Source organism: Cinclus cinclus, chromosome 18 (assembly GCF_963662255.1).
Source record: "Cinclus cinclus chromosome 18, bCinCin1.1, whole genome shotgun sequence".
Classification (NCBI taxonomy): Eukaryota; Metazoa; Chordata; class Aves; order Passeriformes; family Cinclidae; genus Cinclus; species Cinclus cinclus.
This window is the reverse complement of record NC_085063.1, coordinates 8,960,593-8,979,754: the sequence shown is the minus strand read 5'-3', so window position 1 is coordinate 8,979,754 and position 19,162 is coordinate 8,960,593. Positions and strand designations below refer to the sequence as shown.

Here is a 19,162-nt window from a genome sequence, read left to right as displayed (position 1 = left end):
CTCACCTCTGCCTCTATCTAACAGCACTTTCTCATTTTCAAAAGAGTTGAGAGAACCACTAAAATACAGAGTCATGTTGGGGTTTCATTTTTTGCCTCACTTCTCTCTGCCACCCTGCCTGTCCAGCGTGTAATGGAAATTTTACCGCAGCCGCTCGATGAGCAAACAGGAAGCCAGCAGAGAGTGTGGCAGCTTGCTGTGGCCCAGCTCAGCTCAGCCGGGTGACAAGACAGGCCATAAAAGACGGGGGTGGCAGGGGGAGGAGAGCAGGCCAGAGGGGCCAGGGCTGGCAGTGGTGCAGGGGAGCTGGTCCTGGGTTCACAGGTAAGGCAGGCACTGCCCTGCACCTTCTTTCTCTTCCTTCTGAAAATGATTCCTGTTTATCTTTAGAAGTATTTTCCACTGTTCTTCTTGGGACCAGCTGAGAGGATTCTTCCATGCTTTATTCTCTGTACCAAACTTACTGAAACCTCACCTCACTTGTCTAATTGGCTTTTTCCTCTTCTTTTTCATCTTTGCAAGCCTATTGTACAAACCTTAAAATCCCCCAAACTCCTCAAATTTCCAATGGAGGTACTGGAGAAGGTTAAGCTGGGCAGTGGTTCCACAATTCCCTTGCTCCTGTCAGAAAGATTTTTCTTCCTTTTCTCTGAAGGAGATCCAGAGTCCCTCCATTGAATAGTCTTGGCTGTGTGTGGAGTACTCAGGGCTTCATCTGGCTCAGTCCCCACCACAGAAGTGGGAGGGTGTTTGGACCAAAGCAAAGTAAGAAATCCAGAAAGGGGCTGAAAACAGATCACAGATTCCTTTCACTGTGATTTTTGTGACAGCTTCCCAGGCTCACTCACTTCTTGCATGGAGCTTGGGAAAATCCTTCCCTTCAATTTCATACTAGGTTAATTCATTTTGATTGATAAGCTTTTAATATTCATTTTTCCTTCAACTCCCTGAAAGGAGGGTGTAGCCAGTTGGGGTGGTCTCTTCCCCCAGGAAACAAGTGGCAGGATGAGAGGAAACAGCCTCGAATTGCGCCTGGGAATGGTTTACATTGGATATTAGGGACAACTTCTTCACCAAGGGTTTTCCGGCACTAGAACAGGCTGCACAGGGCAGTAGCGGAGTCACCATCCCTGAAGGGTTTTAAAAGAAGTGTGGATGTGGCACCTGGGGACATGGTTTAGTAATGGGCTTGGCCATGCTGAGGGAATGGCTGGGCTCAGTGATCTAAGAGGGTTTTTGCAACCCAAATGGTTCTGTGATTCCTTGACTCACTAGGAGCAGGCAGGGCAATGTGAGGAGGTTTGAGTGGGTCCCACAGACAACCCTGCCTTTAAAACAGAGCCAAGGGGCTGCTTCTTTGTTGTCTCCTCCAAATTCTTCAGAGGTTGGGAGATCTGGGCAAGTCCACGGTGTGAGGCACAAGGCACATGGCCGGGGGTTTGGCAGCTGCCCCAGCGAGGGGCACCTCGAGGACTGTCTAACCTGAGAATGGTGAAACATCAAGGTCAATCTCAGGTTCGTCAGCCCATGAGATGCTTTCTCCAGAGCGGGACGGGCAGCACCAGCCCCCACCAGCCCCACGGCTGCTGCCTCCACCCAACACATGGAGGAGCCCAGCAGGGAGCAGGGGGACACCAGAGCTTTGTGAGGATGGGGAAGGACCAAAGTGGGTGTCAGCCCCCAAGGAGCAAAGGGAGGAAAGCGCCTGGCAAATCCCACCTGTTCCTCAGGAGAAGCTGCTGGAAGCTCGGCCATGCGTTAGTGCTGAAGTTGCAGCAGCTGCCGCGTGTGAGTTGCTGCTCATGTGACAGGAGGCTCCGAGTATCAAAAGCACCTAATTAGGAACCTCTGCGACTCCCACCCGGATCTGTGCCTCTGTGTGCAGTGAGCGCAGCCCAGGGGTGAGTTTGGCATCCCTGAAAGCATCATTAACACATGGCTCCTCACATTCCTGACTAGAGGAGGAGAGAGTGACAGCCCTAAAAGTGACGATAATGAATCCCCAGGCGGTGCACGGGGCCTGTCAGTACTGGATGTGTCAGTAATTTATGAAGGGAGCAGGGAAAAAAGGGATGGTTTTAATTTTTCAAGTTGAGCTTCCTAAATAAAACACAAGTCCAAGATACACTTGTCAGAATCGCTGTCTTTCCTACAATTAAATTACTAATCCTAATGATAAATAGTCTAAAACATTATGAGCCACAGTGCAGGCCATGGAGACAAAGGATGAACTGAGCTACCTGTCTCTGTGCCTGTCCCGGCCATGCCAGTGGCAGTGCAGGAGCAGAAATCTCTGCCCAGAGCCACAGGTTCCCTCATCTGAGAGAAGGTGGCCCCCAGAACCCCCTGAGTGATGCTCTGAGCACCTCCTGCTACATCACTCCCTGCCACAGCCTCTGGCCCCTCCATGTGCTGCTTCTGCAGAGCAGCCCCAGGAGATGGGGTAGAAAGACTTTTTCAGAGAGAGCCCAGCCCCACGTGCAGGGGAGCAGCCAAAATTGCTGAGCTGGATCCCCTGGACACACCAAGTCCTAGCACGACTACAAGGAGATTTAAAACCATGCAGGGAGGCCCCAGGAGCAGCCAGGCAGTACGGGGGAGGCAGCTCCATTCCCCGTGCTGGGCTCCAGTCACTGGTGGGACTGGTTTCATCTCCTCATGGGATTTTGGGATCTCATTTGCCCTCAGCCCCCAACAGGTGTGGGGATGCCCTGAGAGCTGCAGTGCAGCAGGGCCAGGCTCAGCACAGGTATCGGGGTAGGAGGTAGCACAGGGTCAGGCATAGGGACAAGGAGAAAAGCAGGTTCAGGCGAAGCACTGGAAATGATAGAGGATCTCGGATGATTCAGTGAAGAAAAGGACTTTAAAACTCAACAAAGCCAGCAGGAGGCAGCTGCTCCACCTTCCTGCCCACCCAGCTCTTGCTCTGCTGTTGCTGGGAGTTATTCTGCAGCTGGGGGGTCAGCTTGCCACCCCCACAGACCTCTTGAGCCCTTTCCAGCGACCCTCAGAACTCTGCAGAGCCCTTGTTTTTCATGTGGCTCTTGCCATGGAGGAAGATGGAAGGGGTTCTTGCCATTCATCTAAGTTTTACCTAATGTGGGCTGGTTTGCTTTTTCTCCTTCTCTTAAGTTTGTTCCTCAGGAGGGAATTTTAATTTTAGAGACAGCAGTGCTTCTGGAAGGTGAAGGAAGTAATTGCTGAGCTCTGAGGGCCAGGCAATGGAGGCTTCAGCAGAGAGGCGAGAAAAGGCAAATGGATCCTTCACATGGCTCCCTTGGATCCCGCGATGCACCCCCGGGTGTGTGTCTGTGCCAGGATCAGGCCGGGAGAAGAACATTCCTTCGTGCTGTGTCAAAGGGGGGAAATTGTGCTCCAGAAGCGCATTTTGCTTCTGCAGTGAAATTTTCATCTGTGTGATATCAGGAGAGGGATCGCTGGGAGGAGCCGGCAAGCAGCCGGGGCTGCCTTCACCAAACAGCTGCCGAAGGAGCCGTCGGGAAAAGTTTCCCTGCGACGTGAAACGTTGCAGAGCTCAGGGCTGAGCCCGCGCACATGTGTGTGCCCCGGTGTGCCCCTCTGCCTTGGGCACACCTGGCCCCGAGAGAATCGGGGGCCTCCGTGGGGGTGCCCAGGGCCCAGGTGCCAGGAAACGCCACCCGGAGCAATGGGGGAGTGTGGGGCTTGGCTGGAGGGTCCTGCTGCACCCCCAGACACCCTGTCATACACAGAGGGTCTGTCGTGCACACTCATGAACTCACACGCACCTCACACCCCCCCCAGCTCCCTCTCACCTCTCCAACCCCCAAGCCCACAAAACACAGAGAAACGCCCCTCAAAACATTCGTGCCCGCTTGCATACACACCCCTGCACGCCGCACACACCCCCACGGACCCCAAAACCCTCCATCCCCTCACCCCACGTACCCCCCGGACTCACATGTCCATGAACCGCTGTGTCCCCCTCCCAGACTCTCCCCACCCCGCATGCTCCCCCAGACTCTGACTCCCCCGTGCTCCCCCAGACTCCCACCCCCGTGTCCCCGGCTCTCCCCCCGTTCAGCACCAGGGACAGATCCCGGCCCCGCTCCCATCACGTGGCTCCCACCGCCCCTATATAGCGCGGGGCTCGGAGCGGCGCGTCCTGCGGGAGGAGCGGAGCGCAGCGCCGGAGAGCGGTGAGACACGCACCGGGCATCGGGACGGCCACCGCCACCCCCCGGGAGCCCCCGCACAACGAATCCCGAGCCCAGGGATGGGAGTGGAGGGTCCTATGCCGGGGTGGGGCGGGTGTCCCCTCGCAAGGGGTCCCAGGTCCTGGAGGGTCCCGTCCCGGCTGCCGAGGGTGTCTCATGCTGCCCGGGGGGGAGTGCCATGCCGGGAGAAAGGGTGTCGCGTCACCGGGTGGGGGATCCCAGCCCGCGGGAGGTCCCGTCCCCAGAAGAGTCCTGGCCCAGAGGCGAGCGGGAGGATTCCCATCGGCGGGGATTCCGTCCCGGGGGCTTCATCCCCAGGGAATTTCATCCCTGGGGAGGGGGTCCCCAAGGGGTTGAAGCTCCTCGAGTGACACCTGACCGCAGCGGGGGGGATGTGGGGGTCCGGGGCGGGGGGGGGGGACTGCTCTTTCAGGCTTCTGGCCCCGGAGTGGCTGCGATGCGGGTCAGGATGATTTCAGCTGCCTCCGTCCTCGTCCTGCTCTTCCTGCCCTCGGAGACCTGCTCGCCCCTGCAGTGGCCCCGGGGTCCGTCCCGCAGGCTGACCCTGGCCCCCCAACTCACCTGGGAGCCCTGGATGGAAGCCCCGAGACCTCCCGTCCCCGGCACCGATCCCCTGCCCCAAAGACTGTGCCAGTTCCATGGGGCAGAGCCCACCTCCGCCCCCCGAGCCCGGCGAGCGCTGCAAACCGGCAAGAGGCGAGATGGAAAACCCAACTCATTGGATCTCACCTTCCACCTCCTGCGCGAGTTCTTGGAAATGTCCCGGGAGGAGAGACTGGCCCAAAAGGCGCTCAGCAATAAGCTCTTGCTGCAGAGTATAGGGAAATGAGGGAGGGTCGTTGGAGGTGGGGGAATGAAGGAGACCGACCCCGTAACAAGACACCACGGCAGAGCGGAGAACGGGGGGGATGCTGTGGGCTGCAGCCGTGCCCAGGGTGTCCCCACCTTGCCTGGCAGTGCTCCTGTCACTGCGTCCCGTGTGTCACTGTTGTGCATTAAAGTCACAGTCGTACCTGCCCTGCTGCTGTGCTCTTTTGCTTCCCTGCTGTCATAAATATGTGGACCCGAACCAGGTTGCACCAAAAACACTGGAGCAATCCCAGATGCTTCCTTGGGTGAAAAACATCTGCACAAAGCTCTGAACGATGCAGGTAGTGTCACCCCGGCTGGAAGCTGCACCCTGAGGCCCGACCTGGCTTCTCCAGTATCCCTGGGAATGGCTTCAAAAGCTGCTGATTCCCAACTTTGCAGCAAGCTTGCATCTTTGTTTGTCTCTCCTGCAATCACAGCACCAAGCTTGGAGGGGCCAGGCTTGATGGGGCTGAATTGGGTTTGGGAAGGCTCCCAGGCACTGACAGTTGTGGTGGAAAGATAATTGTCCCAGGGCCCGGCACTCTGCAGAGCATGGAGGGGGTCACCATCCTTCCCCCAGGCCAGCTCAGCCATTCCAGCCTTGGATGATTGACTGGGGTGGGCACAGGGCTGGACAGGACCTCTGGCACCCTGGGGACATCAGAGAGGGGACAGTGAGGGAGCAGACACTTGTGGGGTTGGGACAGAAATCACCGTAAAGATCAGATCATGCCAAGACAGGAGTGTGGGGAAGTGGCGAGGAGCAGGTGCCCGAGTTGAACAGCTTGGTCTCAGCTTTGGACCAATCTGGCCTGACCCTGCACCCACTCCAGCCTCTCTGGAGGGGCTGCTCAGCCCCAACATCTTTTGGTGTTGCCAGGGCAACATGGGCCATGGGCAGGGACACCTCACTCTAGATCAGGTTGCTCAAAGCCCTGTCCAACCTGACAAACCCGAATTAAAACAGTTTTGTGCTCACCTCCATCAAATGTGGAACTCGCATTTCCAAAATGAACAATCCCAGAGTCAGAACAGCAGCTAGTGGCACCTGCAGCAGGGACAGCCCCACAGTCATCATGGGCCTAGGGGCAGGATAGATTTGTACTCCCTTGGCTTGGATCAGTCTTGTAGCACCTTCAGCATATCTTCCACTCATCTTTCTTCTCTCCACCAGCAATACCAGGAGCAAACACAGTCAATAACCTGAGTTTCTCCAGAAAAGGGTATTTTACTTCAGAGACAGCTCCTACTGCCTCCCTCAGCCCTGCATAAAATTCCCACCGCACCAACAACTCTAACCTGCATTTTTATAATCCAAATACCTGACAGAGTCCAGGATCACATCAAGATCTTTGGACTTTAAGGTTCAAAACCAGCTCAGACTCCCCAGTGTGTGAATTCCTACCCCAGGGATCCTGCACCCAGTGCCCATTCCAGGGATGGGTGATCTCTCTCACTTCCCAGCCAGCCCCACCCTGTCCCACAGCCCATCCCTTTTGTGCTGAGTTCCAGTGTGCAAATAAAGACAGAAAAATCTGATGGGCATTTCTGCATTGAAAACATTTATTTTACAACAGTGGTTTCCGATAACTTAGCAATCTTTATTTTAGTTTATATTTGGACATACAAGACACAAATTACCATGCTAAAACAGAAAATAATTCCTTCTGCCGTCGCCGCGGGTATGTACAGGAGCTCAGTAGTATCGAGTGTTACAATCCACGAAGTTCAGACAGCCACGTCTACTTACAGACAACTCAAAGTATGGTCCTTTAGTAACATAACAAAATAGATATATGTATATATTATAATTGCTTCTCAGATGCATTTATACTTCGATTGTGGTGGGTTTGGTTTGGGTTTTTTTTACTATTTTTTTCTTTTTTAAAGATGGGCTCCCCTTATCCCCCACCCCAGCCCAAGTTGAAGTGCAGTGCAAATGCAGGCACATCTCTCCTGGCATCCTCAGCTCCCTCTGGCTCCATAAATGGGCCAGGAAATCAAACCCCACGAGGAATTACACAGTTCAGGGTCTTGCTCACATGCAAAATGAACATAAACTGCCTGGGATGTCAGCAGTGACACCAACCAACCCATCCACACCCCACCCCAGCAAGGCAGGACATGGTGGGATGAGAGGGAGGAAGGAACGACAGCGATCCGCTCAGCACCCAGCAAGGAAACAGCGTGTTTGGAATTGGCAAACTTGGAGTTAATCAACTGTGCTGGTCACAAACAGAACTTCAGCAGTGTCAGCAGTAAAAACTCCCCAGTGTTCCCCCATTTCTGCTGTGAAGCAGGAACCCCTGGTGTGCTGTGTGGCAGGAACAGCCCCTGGCAGGAGCAGCCTGAGGAGGAGGAGGGCGGTGGTGACTCTATCCAGCATGGCTAGAGGGGACACGGTGGGACTCACATGTACATCAGCCACAACTGTTGTGCCTTTCACATGGATCACTGCCAGCTTCAGGTGTAGGAATTTCAGTAACTCCAAGTCCTTATGGAACCAACCTGCAAGAGGAGGGACGGCACCCAGCCGTGCAAACACCATGCTGCCCTTGTGGGAACTCCCCGAGCAGGGTGTGGGGAGCAGGAGCTGCTTCTCCCACTCCATTTATTTATACAACAGGCTTCTTCACCATGTCCTCACCAGTCCCTCAACCCCACAGGTCGGGTTTGGGTTTGAGAGCAAAGAAGCACAATTGTGGCAACACAAAAATCACACCTTCCCCTTGTCTGGCTGAGTTCAGAGCACTACTTGGAGCCAAATCTCACATTTTTACCACCAAAGAAAAACCCAAGGTGCACACCTGTTGTATAAATATATACATATGTGCATATATACATACATACACACACGTGATGCTGCAGCCCATGCCCTCAGCATGGGGTGGACCTTGCTCTGTGAGCTCACCCAGCCCTGCTCCGGGGAGTCCAATGTGGTGAAAACTAGGGAAAAACCCCAAATCCATGTGTCCTATCACAGCTTCAGTGATGAGCACATTAACCACATCTAAACACCCCTCGTGCCAGCCGCACAAGTTCCAGTCACTCCAGAGCTTCCCCCGTGCCCTCTGCCAGATCTCCCTTCTCTCCTCCTAAGGAAAGCTGGAGCAGGCAGAGCCCCGCTCCAGCCACAGGAGCTGGGACAAGGGGCAGCTCATGGAATTCAAGTAGATTGTTGAATTTTTGGAATGGTTTGACAAGCAATCGCTCACAGACTGCAAGAGAACACCCACAGGGCTGGGAGAGGGAGCAGAGAAGACAACGGCACTCAGGAATGAACAGCCAGTTTATATAAGAGCTTCCTCTATACATATACATACATATATATATATAACCACCAGAAATTCCCAGCATCTATCCTTTTAACATCAAAACGAACTGTGCACATAACATTGGCATAATGAAAGTTCGTCTTCCAGATTTCTGGCATTTGGCTTGTGCAAACATCAGACAGCCAGCTTCCCTCCTGTGGCTTCTCCTCGTAAAGCAAGTGTCTTCTTGGAAGAACACAGGAATTGCAGTCTTGCTGAGTCCCAGGCGGTCCCAGTAAGCCTCCAAAGGCAGCTTGTGGAGGGGACCATGGATCTTGCAGGAGCTGAACACTGACAAGTTTCCTGCCACCTGGTGAGCTACTGGCTACGATTCTTTAGAGAGATTTTAAGCAGCTGTTGGTGCAATGAGACACTACAAACTAGATGATCTCCACTAGAATACAGAGAAGCAGCACCAGATGCTGAAGCATGTAAAGTTTATATCGACCTGACACTATAAACTATAACTGGGAGGTTACGGTTCAGTGCTCCAAGATTAATGCATTTAAACACCATTTGGAATTACTGACACAAGGTAGGGGCTGCAAACTGCCCTGACCACCCTGCCAGAGTGACCTGTTAAACATGATGCCAAGACACAGGTACACTGGGTACAAAATACCTGTAGCATAGACTTCCTAAATTATCCAGAACTGGCAAAAAAGGGGTCCAGAGGAAGGGGACAAAGTAGTTGAGAGAAGCAGGTGCCTCTCTCAAGGAGCATGTGTGGTACAAATGCTCTGGAACAGCCCTTCAGAGTGCACTGGTGTCCCCCCACACCACAAACTGCCTCACAGATGGGACAGGAAAAGTTTTTCTGTCAAGCTCCTGCTCTGGTTACACCTGTGTGAGGTGTTTACAGGCTGACAGGAAGGGTTTGCAGAGCTGCACTCCCCTGACCGCAGCCCTGCTGCAGGACTGGGTTTTTCTGTGCCATGCCCAAGCCCTCCTCCTCCATTCTGCCCCTCCAAACCTCCAAGAGGATCTCACTTTAAGAACACTAGGAGTGCTAATATCTAAAGCAGTTTTATAAGATTACAAATCTAAAAAGAAGACTAAAAAGGGAACATGGCTGTAAAACGTCACTGCATGGGACCAGCCAAAACTGACACCCTATGGGATGCCACTGAGGTCTTACATAAATTTATATACAGATAAATATATAAGAATTCCCTACAAAAATCACTAACAAAATGAGACTGGCACTGAAGGGGTGCAATGCCCCTTCAGTACAGTGTGTTTAGGATGTTCCCATCCCTAGGGAGGATGGGCAGGACAGATCCAGCACCTCCTTTTCTAGCAGCTCCATGCACCAGGAGGGACAGGCAGCACCTGAGCGCTCTCAGCAGCAGCTTTCCCTCCTCACCTAAGCTAGGAATGGCTCTCCATGCAACACAAATCAGTATCCTGAACACCAAACTCTCCAGATGGGAGTCATCCCAATGGAGCTAAAAGTGCTAAGGAAATTGGTGCTGGAGAGGTTGTAGGAGCTGGATGGAGGCAGCCAAACGACTGGAATGGAGGACTCGGGCAACTTGTACAAATGACACAACTTGAAAGAAACAAATAAATAAAATCCAAGCTCAAGTTTTAATTCTGGAAACACACTGGACACAGATTGACAGTGCTCAGATTTGATTTTGGAGGGAAACATTCTGCACTAAGCCAGGTCAGGCTGCAGCACTGGGATGCTGCAGCTCCCCTTACCCGAACTCAGAATTCCCATCTGAGCTTCTCCACCAGATTTTAAACCATTATTCCCAACAGAACTTTGCATTTACTAGGATTCTACTTGGCCATTGTGAAGTGCAACTCATGTTAGAGCTTGGGATACTCCTGCACCTTCCCTCCAAGAGGGCAGAAGTGGGCATTAATGTACTTATGTGCCATGACACAGTTTTGGCTTTAAAGAATGAACGTTTAAATCACTTCCTTACATAGTTCAAGAAGAACTTCACTAATACACAACAATCCTAAACTCAGAGATTAGGCAGTAACATGGGCAAACTTGAAACAGCTTCAAAAAACATGAATATTCCTCTAGAATTATGTTTTCCCATCATTCCCTGTAACTGAGATCTCGGAATGGTTTCCCTTGGAGCATCTAACATCACTCTGGCACATAAGAGACTAATTTCCTGTTCACACACCACCCACAGACAGAACCAACAGGAAAGCAGTCTCCCTCCAAACTCATCCCCTGCTAAGCAAAGAACTACAACTGCAAACTTATCCTGGATGCCATCTTTCCCCACAGATAACTGTTCTGCCTCTGGTCCTCATGTGCTGCCCACACTTCAGTTCCCTTGTCAGGAGCCTGTGGAGTGACCCCAGGTGTGTCACATAGATCCCTGGAGCCACAATTTCCCACCAGCCTCTCTACTTCTGTGTAAACAGCCCAGAGAGGTTAAGAAATAAGGGTATTATTCCAAATTAACAGTGACAACCAGCCCCCAGCACTGGGAGCAAAGCAGCTCTGCAGCAGAGCAACACCCAACAACCATCTGTGTTATCCACTGAGATGAACACAGGGACAGGGAATGGAACAGCTCCCAGGGAACAGCCCCTTCCTCATTCACTGACTTGCTCTGATCAGCCACGCTCATTTACAAAGCCAAAAAACCTCAACGCTTTTTATTTTAAACCAATAACAATTTGCAGATACAGGCAATTTTAACCAGTGAATGTGGAGAGGACAAAGCCTGCACATTCCCCACCATATTCCAGAGTGAAATGCTACACCAAGAACAGGCTTCAGGCAAAATCTACAGGGACAGACAAAATGATATTGGTTTTAAGCCTAAAAATGGCTTTTTGTTCCAAGGGGTCAAAGAAAGACATTAACTAAATAAGGACCTCAAGCCAAATCATACACAAATGTCCTCAAGGCCATCCAAGTCAGGAAAAGTATCTTGCACTAAACCACCACATTTCAGGTCTGTAAGGACTACGGGCAAAGAAGAAATTAATGAGTGTGCTGCTGAAATTGAGCCATTAATTAAAAGTAACAGAGTTTTTGGGGAATTTTGGGGGCTGGATGTGGTACTAAAATCATGTTGATCTGCAGCAAGTATGCAGGCAAGTATGTGCTTGTACCAACAGCCACAGCAAAGTCTGGATGTGCAAACACTCCTCACTGAGCACTGAGACCATGGGGAGAACATGTTCTCCTACCCAGGTTTAACATGGTTTCATGGCAGATTTCACATGCTCCATCCTTGTTGCTCATGCAAAAACAGCAGGAAAATATATTCAGAATAATTGTCTGGGTCCCTGCCCTTTCCTGGTGGTCTTTGTGCAGACTAGTGGATCTTTACCCTGCTCCAAACACCACCTGGAGCTGGTGAGGGAGCAGCAGACACTGGGGGAAGGTGCCAACAGCCCCTCCACAGGAAGAGGGGAAAAACAGATCAGGGTACAAAGGACAGTAGAGGTTTTGTGATATAAAAAACTGTAACAATCAAAATTAACGAGGCCGTAATTACCCACTGAAAGTGCCAAGTGTGGGTTCTCTGGAGCTCTTCTAGGTCTGACTCTGGATCACCTAAAGCAGGACTATTGACAACAAAATACACCAGCAATTCAGCAGCTGCCTAAAATGCCTTTTTAACAGTTAAACCTCAGTAAACCACAGTTTCCAGAACAGAATTTGGACTTGATTTGGTTTCAAAATAGTACAGGAAACCTTTCAGGGTTTCCACATAGTTGTTCCAAGGAAAAGAGAAACAGTGGTGTAAACAAATCTAAATGCAAGACAATGTGCAAATTATACAATATAAACACAAAGAAAGGTGGTTTGCTCTTAAAAATCCATTTAAGTATGCCACAAAGATGTTCATGAGAAAATTAAAGGGTTAGTGTATTATAAAAGCTTTAAAAAAAGACATGTAATAACCCATTTGCCTATAAAAGTTTCAAATTATTAGAACAAATTTTAAACACCAATTGTTTTTAAACATTTCTGCTGTTGCCTACTGTCTGCATTTTACTCGTTTGCTCAGTGAGAGCCAGTCAACCAGTTTCACTGTAAGATTCTCATGCATTCAGAAACAAAGCTGCACTATTTGGTCTTTAGCATTACAAGGAAACAACTGAACTCAAATCAATAGAATTGTGCTTGGAGTTGAAATCCCACTGCCACCACCACAGGAGCCCATTCTCAGTTGGTTTTGGTTCCATTGTCACTGGAGATCGCCTCATACACAACGAGCTGTTCAATTTACTGTTCAAAGATTGGCAACTCTCCCTTTTTATTTTTCAAGGTAGATTTATTTAAGCTGAAAACCAGCATTAGAGAGGACTCCAGCTCTGCAGGACTGGCATTTTTTGGTTCTTGGCTTTGTAAACTTGCTTAGATAATAACGCAGGAATAGAAGGAGGAACGAAAGAGTTGGTTTGTTGCACTCAAATAAAAATCCTCAACTTCTAAAGGTCTGCGACAGCTCAGCTGTATGGAGGAACAGTGGCTTCTGTGACACTTTCTAAATCTCATTTTTAGGCCAGTACTGCTGCTTAAAATGCAGAATGTCTCAATCGCACTGATATTGTGACAACTCAATACATTACACCACAGACATGGAACATAACTCCATACATGCTATAAAAAAAAAAAAAAAACAAAACAGGAGAAAAAACCAAAAGAAACAAATAAGACCGTAGCTAAACTGCTTTAAATACTGCATGCTACAGCACTTCACGTATCGTCCAGATACGACACTGAAAGGTGACAAAAGGCTGAAGGGATTACAAAATATTTTCGGCAGGTTGGAAAGCTGCCTTCTTACTGTGGCAGAATTATTCCCCCTCCCCATTCTCTACTTCTAATGTTCATGATTCTAGTGTTGAGTTGGCCATGTATTTTTTTTTTTTAATCCATTCTAATGACAGTGTTTCCTTAACTTAATTAAATCCATCAGTGTGGTAGCTGGGGTGAGAGTCAGCTGTGAGCTGGGTTGTCTCTGTAGCTGATGCTGGCTGTATCACAATAGGTGCATCTGAGGCCTCTGAAAAGTGAAGACAAAAGGCTTAGCACACTAAGGAACAAACACAGCACTGTATGTTTTGGTAAACACAAGTCACACCTCCCTACAACCCTCTGATAACACCATTTTACAGTCCTTTAGGAGCATGATATTAATGCCATGATTTTCGGTGTGCACAACAGCATTCACCTCAACTCTACATGTGGAATGTTTATTACATTTCCTTCTTCCTGTAAAAGCAGCTGATCATCACCCACCATTCAGCAGTGTCCAATAAAAATATCATCAGAGCATGCACAAGGCTCTACAATATTTTAAATTATTGGATTAATCCTACAGAAACAGCTTCACAAACACTGTTAGAGCTACAAGGGCAGCAGTGCCAGTTCCTCTACACCTGACACAATTAACACTGCCTTGACACCCCCAACCTTTGGGTACAAAAGCCCCTTTCTGCAATCCCATATGGCTGGTCCATATGTTACCCCAGGATATGGAAGGAACATAATGACGGTCACTGACTGCTCTGAAGCTGATCCCACCAGATTCAGTGAAGACCCTCTGGGTGTTTTTAGCAACTTTATCTCTGCTGTCGGCATCACCCATGAAACTCATGGCACAAACATTCCCTGCTCATCATCCACATCCCAGGACCTGATTTCTCTTCAACCAGCTCATTGAGCATGCCAGCAGGGACTGATGCTCATCCTAAACAGCTCACAGCATTTTCACCTACCCCTTTCATCTGACTGCAACTGTGCCTCCAAGTCCTCTGGAGATACGTAGAATTCCTGCTCCTCGCCTTCAGGAGGTTTCGGTTTACACTTCCCACAGCAACAATTACAGCAGCAGCACAGACAGCAGCAGCAGTAGCAGCCTGTGATGAGCCCACAGAACACAAACAAGGCCTGCAGAGGACAGAAAACACAGAAATAGTCATAACCTGTGTCTACTGTGCCATGACCACAGAGTTTGTGAGACTTGGATGCAGAAACAGAGCAAAACCACAGCAGTGCAGAGACAGAACTCAGTAGCTTTGTACTTTACCACTGAGAAATACTTCAAATTACGTGCAAAAGTGGCTATGGTTCTCCACATTTTACACTGAGGTGAATACTGCCAGCCTGGTTTGCTTGAGTAATTTCTACAATTTAAGTTGAGTGGATTATTTTGCTGCATCTGGAAGAAGGTACAGGTTTAATAAGCACATCTGTACTAAAATACAGGGGTACAACAGTTCAGGACAGGCTGTAACTTGCATAAATAACCCTGGAAAAGACTGAGCTGTACCAGCTGATGCAAAGGCCATGATGTACCTATGGCAGGGACCTGGAGCAGCCCAAGGCTGTGGGCATGGCTGAGGATTGATGCTCACAGCATGTAAGCACAGCAGCTCCAATCAAGCCAGGTCTGCCAGGTGCTTATCACAGTGAAAATGGGCTAAGTTAAAGTCTTTCTATAGGCCACTGTGCAATTGTTTGAAAAAAAATAATTTTACAGATAGCAAACCAGCATGGTGATACAATTACTGTCTTCCTTAGGGGAATCAAGAGATGGAGGCAACGCTGGCAAAGGGTAGAAAAACAGACCCATGCAATCAAATGTAAGATTTTCTGTGAGCCCCAGTTCACATTCAGGACTCATTCTGCAAAATTACTGACCAGATATCAGAGAACACCCCCCAAATTCTCATCTCTTCTAAATCCACTAGAAGAGTCCAAGCTTCAATTAGTAACTCAGATCTTGCTTATTAGACCTGTATCACTGGAAGTTCCTAGAAAAATACATCTCAACTCAAGATCACAACACAGGAAGAGAAGGTTAATTAACCTGGTGTCAGAAATTCAGCAATTTCCAAAGGTAAAACCAAGAACAGTTATCAAACAGAGCTTTCTAAGAGTTTCCAATACCAATCCAGAATAACTCCTGTGCCCTTTTATTTACCTTTGCCCACCAGCTGGACAGCACGAAGTATGTGTTCACATTTTCTTCACCAAACTGCTCTGCTACATAGAGCCCCAGAGACCCATACTTATCGTAAATGTTCCGCTTTGTGGCATCGGTCAATATTGCGTGGGCATTATTGATCTCTTTAAATTTTTCTGCTGCCTCTGGATTATCAGGGTTTTTATCAGGATGGTATTTCAATGCCAGTTTCCTGCAGAAATAAAAAAGAGAATAAAACCTGAGGTTTGGGTTCCTGTTTTTGGATTTATTTTTTTTCTAATTCCGTAGCCTGCTGCTCAAGGGAGACTTTCAAGTTCCAACTGTTTTTCTTCATCTGTGATTCAACTTCCCTGATGATTCTTCCTTAGATGATAATAAAAGGCTACAGCAGTGTCTAGCTTACTTCACAGGATTGACTTCAGACTGTTGAATTTGACCCTCGGAAATCCAGTGGAAAAAAATAAGAGACATTGAATAAAAATAGGTTTGGCTTTTTTTATCTTCAGCTCCAGCAATTTCCACCAGTAAGTTTTGCTCCTGTTACAGCAAAGACACACCACAATTCTAAGTTATAGCACCAAAGAGTAAATAAAAGCAAGTTGCCACATCTGCTCGAAGAGTGTCTGAACTGCTGCTTCTGCAGTGTCTGAACACAAAAATAGAACAGACGATCACTTGTGGTTAATTCACCAATTCCTGTGCAAGAACAAAGTACTTTTCAGTTCAAGCTTTGCTAGAATAGAAAACACTTCTGAGTTTCAAGGCATCAGGAAATCACAACGTACCTCCCCTAATCAGGCTAGATCTCTTACAACTAACAAAAAAGATCAGATAAAGCATTGATAAATGTGCTAGTTCTCACATGGCCCAGGTTATTTACAGACCTCAGTAGAAAAAACTGGCTAAACATCTCCTTATGAAGAGAAAATACGTGCTCCCAAGTAGAAAAATGACACGGAGCCACATGCTGGCAGTTCTCCTCCACCACAAAAGGTACTTGTCCTCCTACAGAAAATGACCACAAAGTCACGTATATGAGAAAGACAGTGGGAGTCTGCAGACAATTACATGTCAGTTTTGCAGTGGGAAAATGTTTAGACAAACATAAAACAAAGATGTGTGCAAGCACTTGGATGTGCCTGCAAGTATCTCACAGCATTTAAAAACCAGCCTGAGTGTCCCCTTGGGACACTTCAGTGTACATGATGCTTCTCCAGTAAATCATGTCCACAGCTGCCACTTGTGCCCCAGCCTCAGTGAGGGCTGAAATAATCACAGGAAAGTTTTATAAACCTCGAAATAGCTTAGTCAGGCTGCAATAATTAAATATTATTATTTCCCATTTCCTACACGTACACAAACCCCACAGCCCCCAGGCCAGCAAAGGATGTTCAGACTGAACATTATAAAGGAGCAGAGGAAACAAAATGAGCTGAAGGTTCAGGTAAATGAGAAGCAGCTACATTTCACCCCAGGATCTCGTGGGGTTGCTCCTCCAAAGGAAAAATTCATACTATTTCCCACAGGAAAGTAAAACTATTTTCCAGCTGCCTGAAGATAACATACTCAAACTTCCACTTAAAGCTTTTAGAGAATCTGTGGACCTGGTTAATTCCTAGACTTCACATGTAGTTGCCATCAGTATGTAACTTTGGAAGGGAAAAAGCTTTGGTAAAACTTAAAGACTAAAGGAAAACAATTTTGACAATGAGAAAGATGATGCTGACCCCTAGTGTAATCCAAACACATTGCCACTGGTCCCAGCAACAATTGCCTTTAAGCAGATTTATGGGTAATGTGGAAAGGAAGACGATACAAGGATCATTTTTTTTGTAGTTTTTATTTGATCAGTATGAAGCAATTTCATGTGTCCAACTCTTAAGGAAAGACATACAGAAAAAAAATAGTATTTTAAACTAATAACTCCTCAAAGAACGAGAAATTTTGAACAGAATTCCAGGAAAAAGTAATCACTGGTGCTCTGTTTTCATCCTTATTTGTATCTAAAATGTCTATCTCCCTGTGCCAGAAGTGGAAATGATGGACAGCAGGACAATTCTGCACATCTCTGGTACCCCTAAGACAGACACAAGGCTACATAACAGGAAGTGTTTAACTCTCACCACAGTCTTTAAATTCTGCTCAAATTTAGGCAAGAACCTTTCAGAATGACACAGTGCATTTGAGAATTTAACTTACTAGATATAAGATGGAAAAATTTAAAGCCTTGGCATGTTCTCACACCCCATTTTGCAAGAAGCAACCATGTTTTCACCTGTTTTTCCAATATATTTTTCCTGCAAAAGGTCTAAATAAACCAACTGAAGCTCCTACATAAATAGACCATTTGCTGAACACTGAATTAAAGCCATTTGTGCTACTGGGACAGGTGTAAAACTGAAAGCATTACCTGTAAGACTTTTTGATATCATCTGAAGTGGCATTTTTGTCCAGCCCCAGCACGTGGTATAATGACTCCCCAGAGGTAGAGAGCGAGCGTTGCCTCTGGTCTGCCATTTTGAGCTAACCTGAGGAGAGAACTGGCCCCTGCAAAAATATAAAGGTGAAGAAATGCTTAAGGAAAGGAAAAAAAAAGACCTCTTGAAGCAAATTGTCCTCAAAAACACATTCAAGATTCAGCTTTCCTAAAATGTGCTTTGAAAAGGTTCTTTACACATGCAGAAGGAAAAAGCTACAAAATTCAGTGAATTATCAGGGAAAATAACTATTACATTGTTGGCACAACACCAGCCACCTTAAATCTACACTGCATATACTCAACTCCTTTCCAAAAAATCCCAATTCAACAGCTGAGGTGCAGCTATGCATAACAAATCTATCAAGTCCCCTCATCTCCTTTCTTAGTCTTGAGATAATTTACTTGTGATAATACCTATAAAAACAACACAGTAACAGAGAAGTTGATGTTGAGGCTGCCTTTTTGCACCACACTGGCATAGGAATAACTGACTTAATTTGTATTTTCTATTTCAGAAATTACATTTAAAAAAATCCCCAAAACCAACTTTCCCCACGACACCCAAATCCTAGTCCCCCATTTTATCACCAACACCAGGTCAAACAGAATCCTTAAACAAATCCAACGTGACCAAGACTGTGGATTCCACAGTGAAAGAGGGAATGTCTGCCCAGAGAGGAGATCCCCTCTCTCAAAATTTAAAGTTGTGGATCCAACATTTAACATGCATTCTAGTTAAAATCATGCTACTTGAAGATGGATTAACCTCCTGCTCCACATCCAAACGTGACAGACCCCAGAGGTGTCCCCTGTGGCATGCCAGGACCAGATCTGGTTCTGCCCTCTCCCATCCTGAGCAGATCAGCTTTGCTGTTCTTTAGCTGCAGAACTACAGCCAGGATGAGCATCCAAGACAAGACTAGTGGCTATTTTTGGATTATGGCATTACAATTAGCCCACACCAGATTATGCAGCCTTTGAAAAAGATATTTAAAGCACCAGACTTTTCTAATTCAACTCTATGTCTTACATAACAAATTAATAACCTCAACTTTCACAAAGCTGGCTGAAAGCAACGCCCTCAGCCCTCACCCCCTGCACTGCCTGGGAGGAGCTGTGACCACACCTCTGCTTCTCCCAACCCATGGGAATTGTCACAGCCACACAAGGAAGACCAAGTGACAAGGATGTGGACAGACACATCACCACTGTCTTGTTCAGATAAGACCTTGCTGTTAATTCTCTGCCCCACTTGGCCTCTCTGATTTTACATCCGTTTAACACTGGGCACCAGGTCCAGTTGTTTTAACTGGAATACAGCAGCTCAACCAAATTTTCACCTAACCTCCTACAAGAAGCCTTTGGCAATTC

General features: G+C 47.8%; 2 protein-coding genes across 2 annotated transcripts; one reads left to right on the top strand and one right to left on the bottom strand.

The window, feature by feature from the left end:
- Positions 1 to 202: 202 nt before the first annotated feature.
- Positions 203 to 5,092, top strand: LOC134051425 (corticoliberin-like). Its single transcript, XM_062505162.1, is given in 6 exon segments — positions 203 to 324; positions 3,164 to 3,301; positions 3,427 to 3,642; positions 4,026 to 4,162; positions 4,165 to 4,178; positions 4,630 to 5,092. Coding segments are annotated over 5 exon segments (864 nt in total). The 5' UTR covers positions 203 to 324; positions 3,164 to 3,221; the 3' UTR covers positions 5,047 to 5,092.
- Positions 5,093 to 11,753: 6,661 nt separating this feature from the next.
- On the bottom strand, positions 11,754 to 17,829 carry DNAJC5 (DnaJ heat shock protein family (Hsp40) member C5). The gene is made up of 4 exons (XM_062505007.1): positions 17,723 to 17,829; positions 15,310 to 15,523; positions 14,102 to 14,273; positions 11,754 to 13,386 (listed from the first exon to the last, which is right to left on the bottom strand). The coding sequence occupies exons 1-4, from the start codon at positions 17,827 to 17,829 to the stop codon at positions 13,283 to 13,285; spliced, it is 597 nt and encodes a 198-aa protein (XP_062360991.1). The 3' UTR covers positions 11,754 to 13,282.
- Positions 17,830 to 19,162: the final 1,333 nt, after the last annotated feature.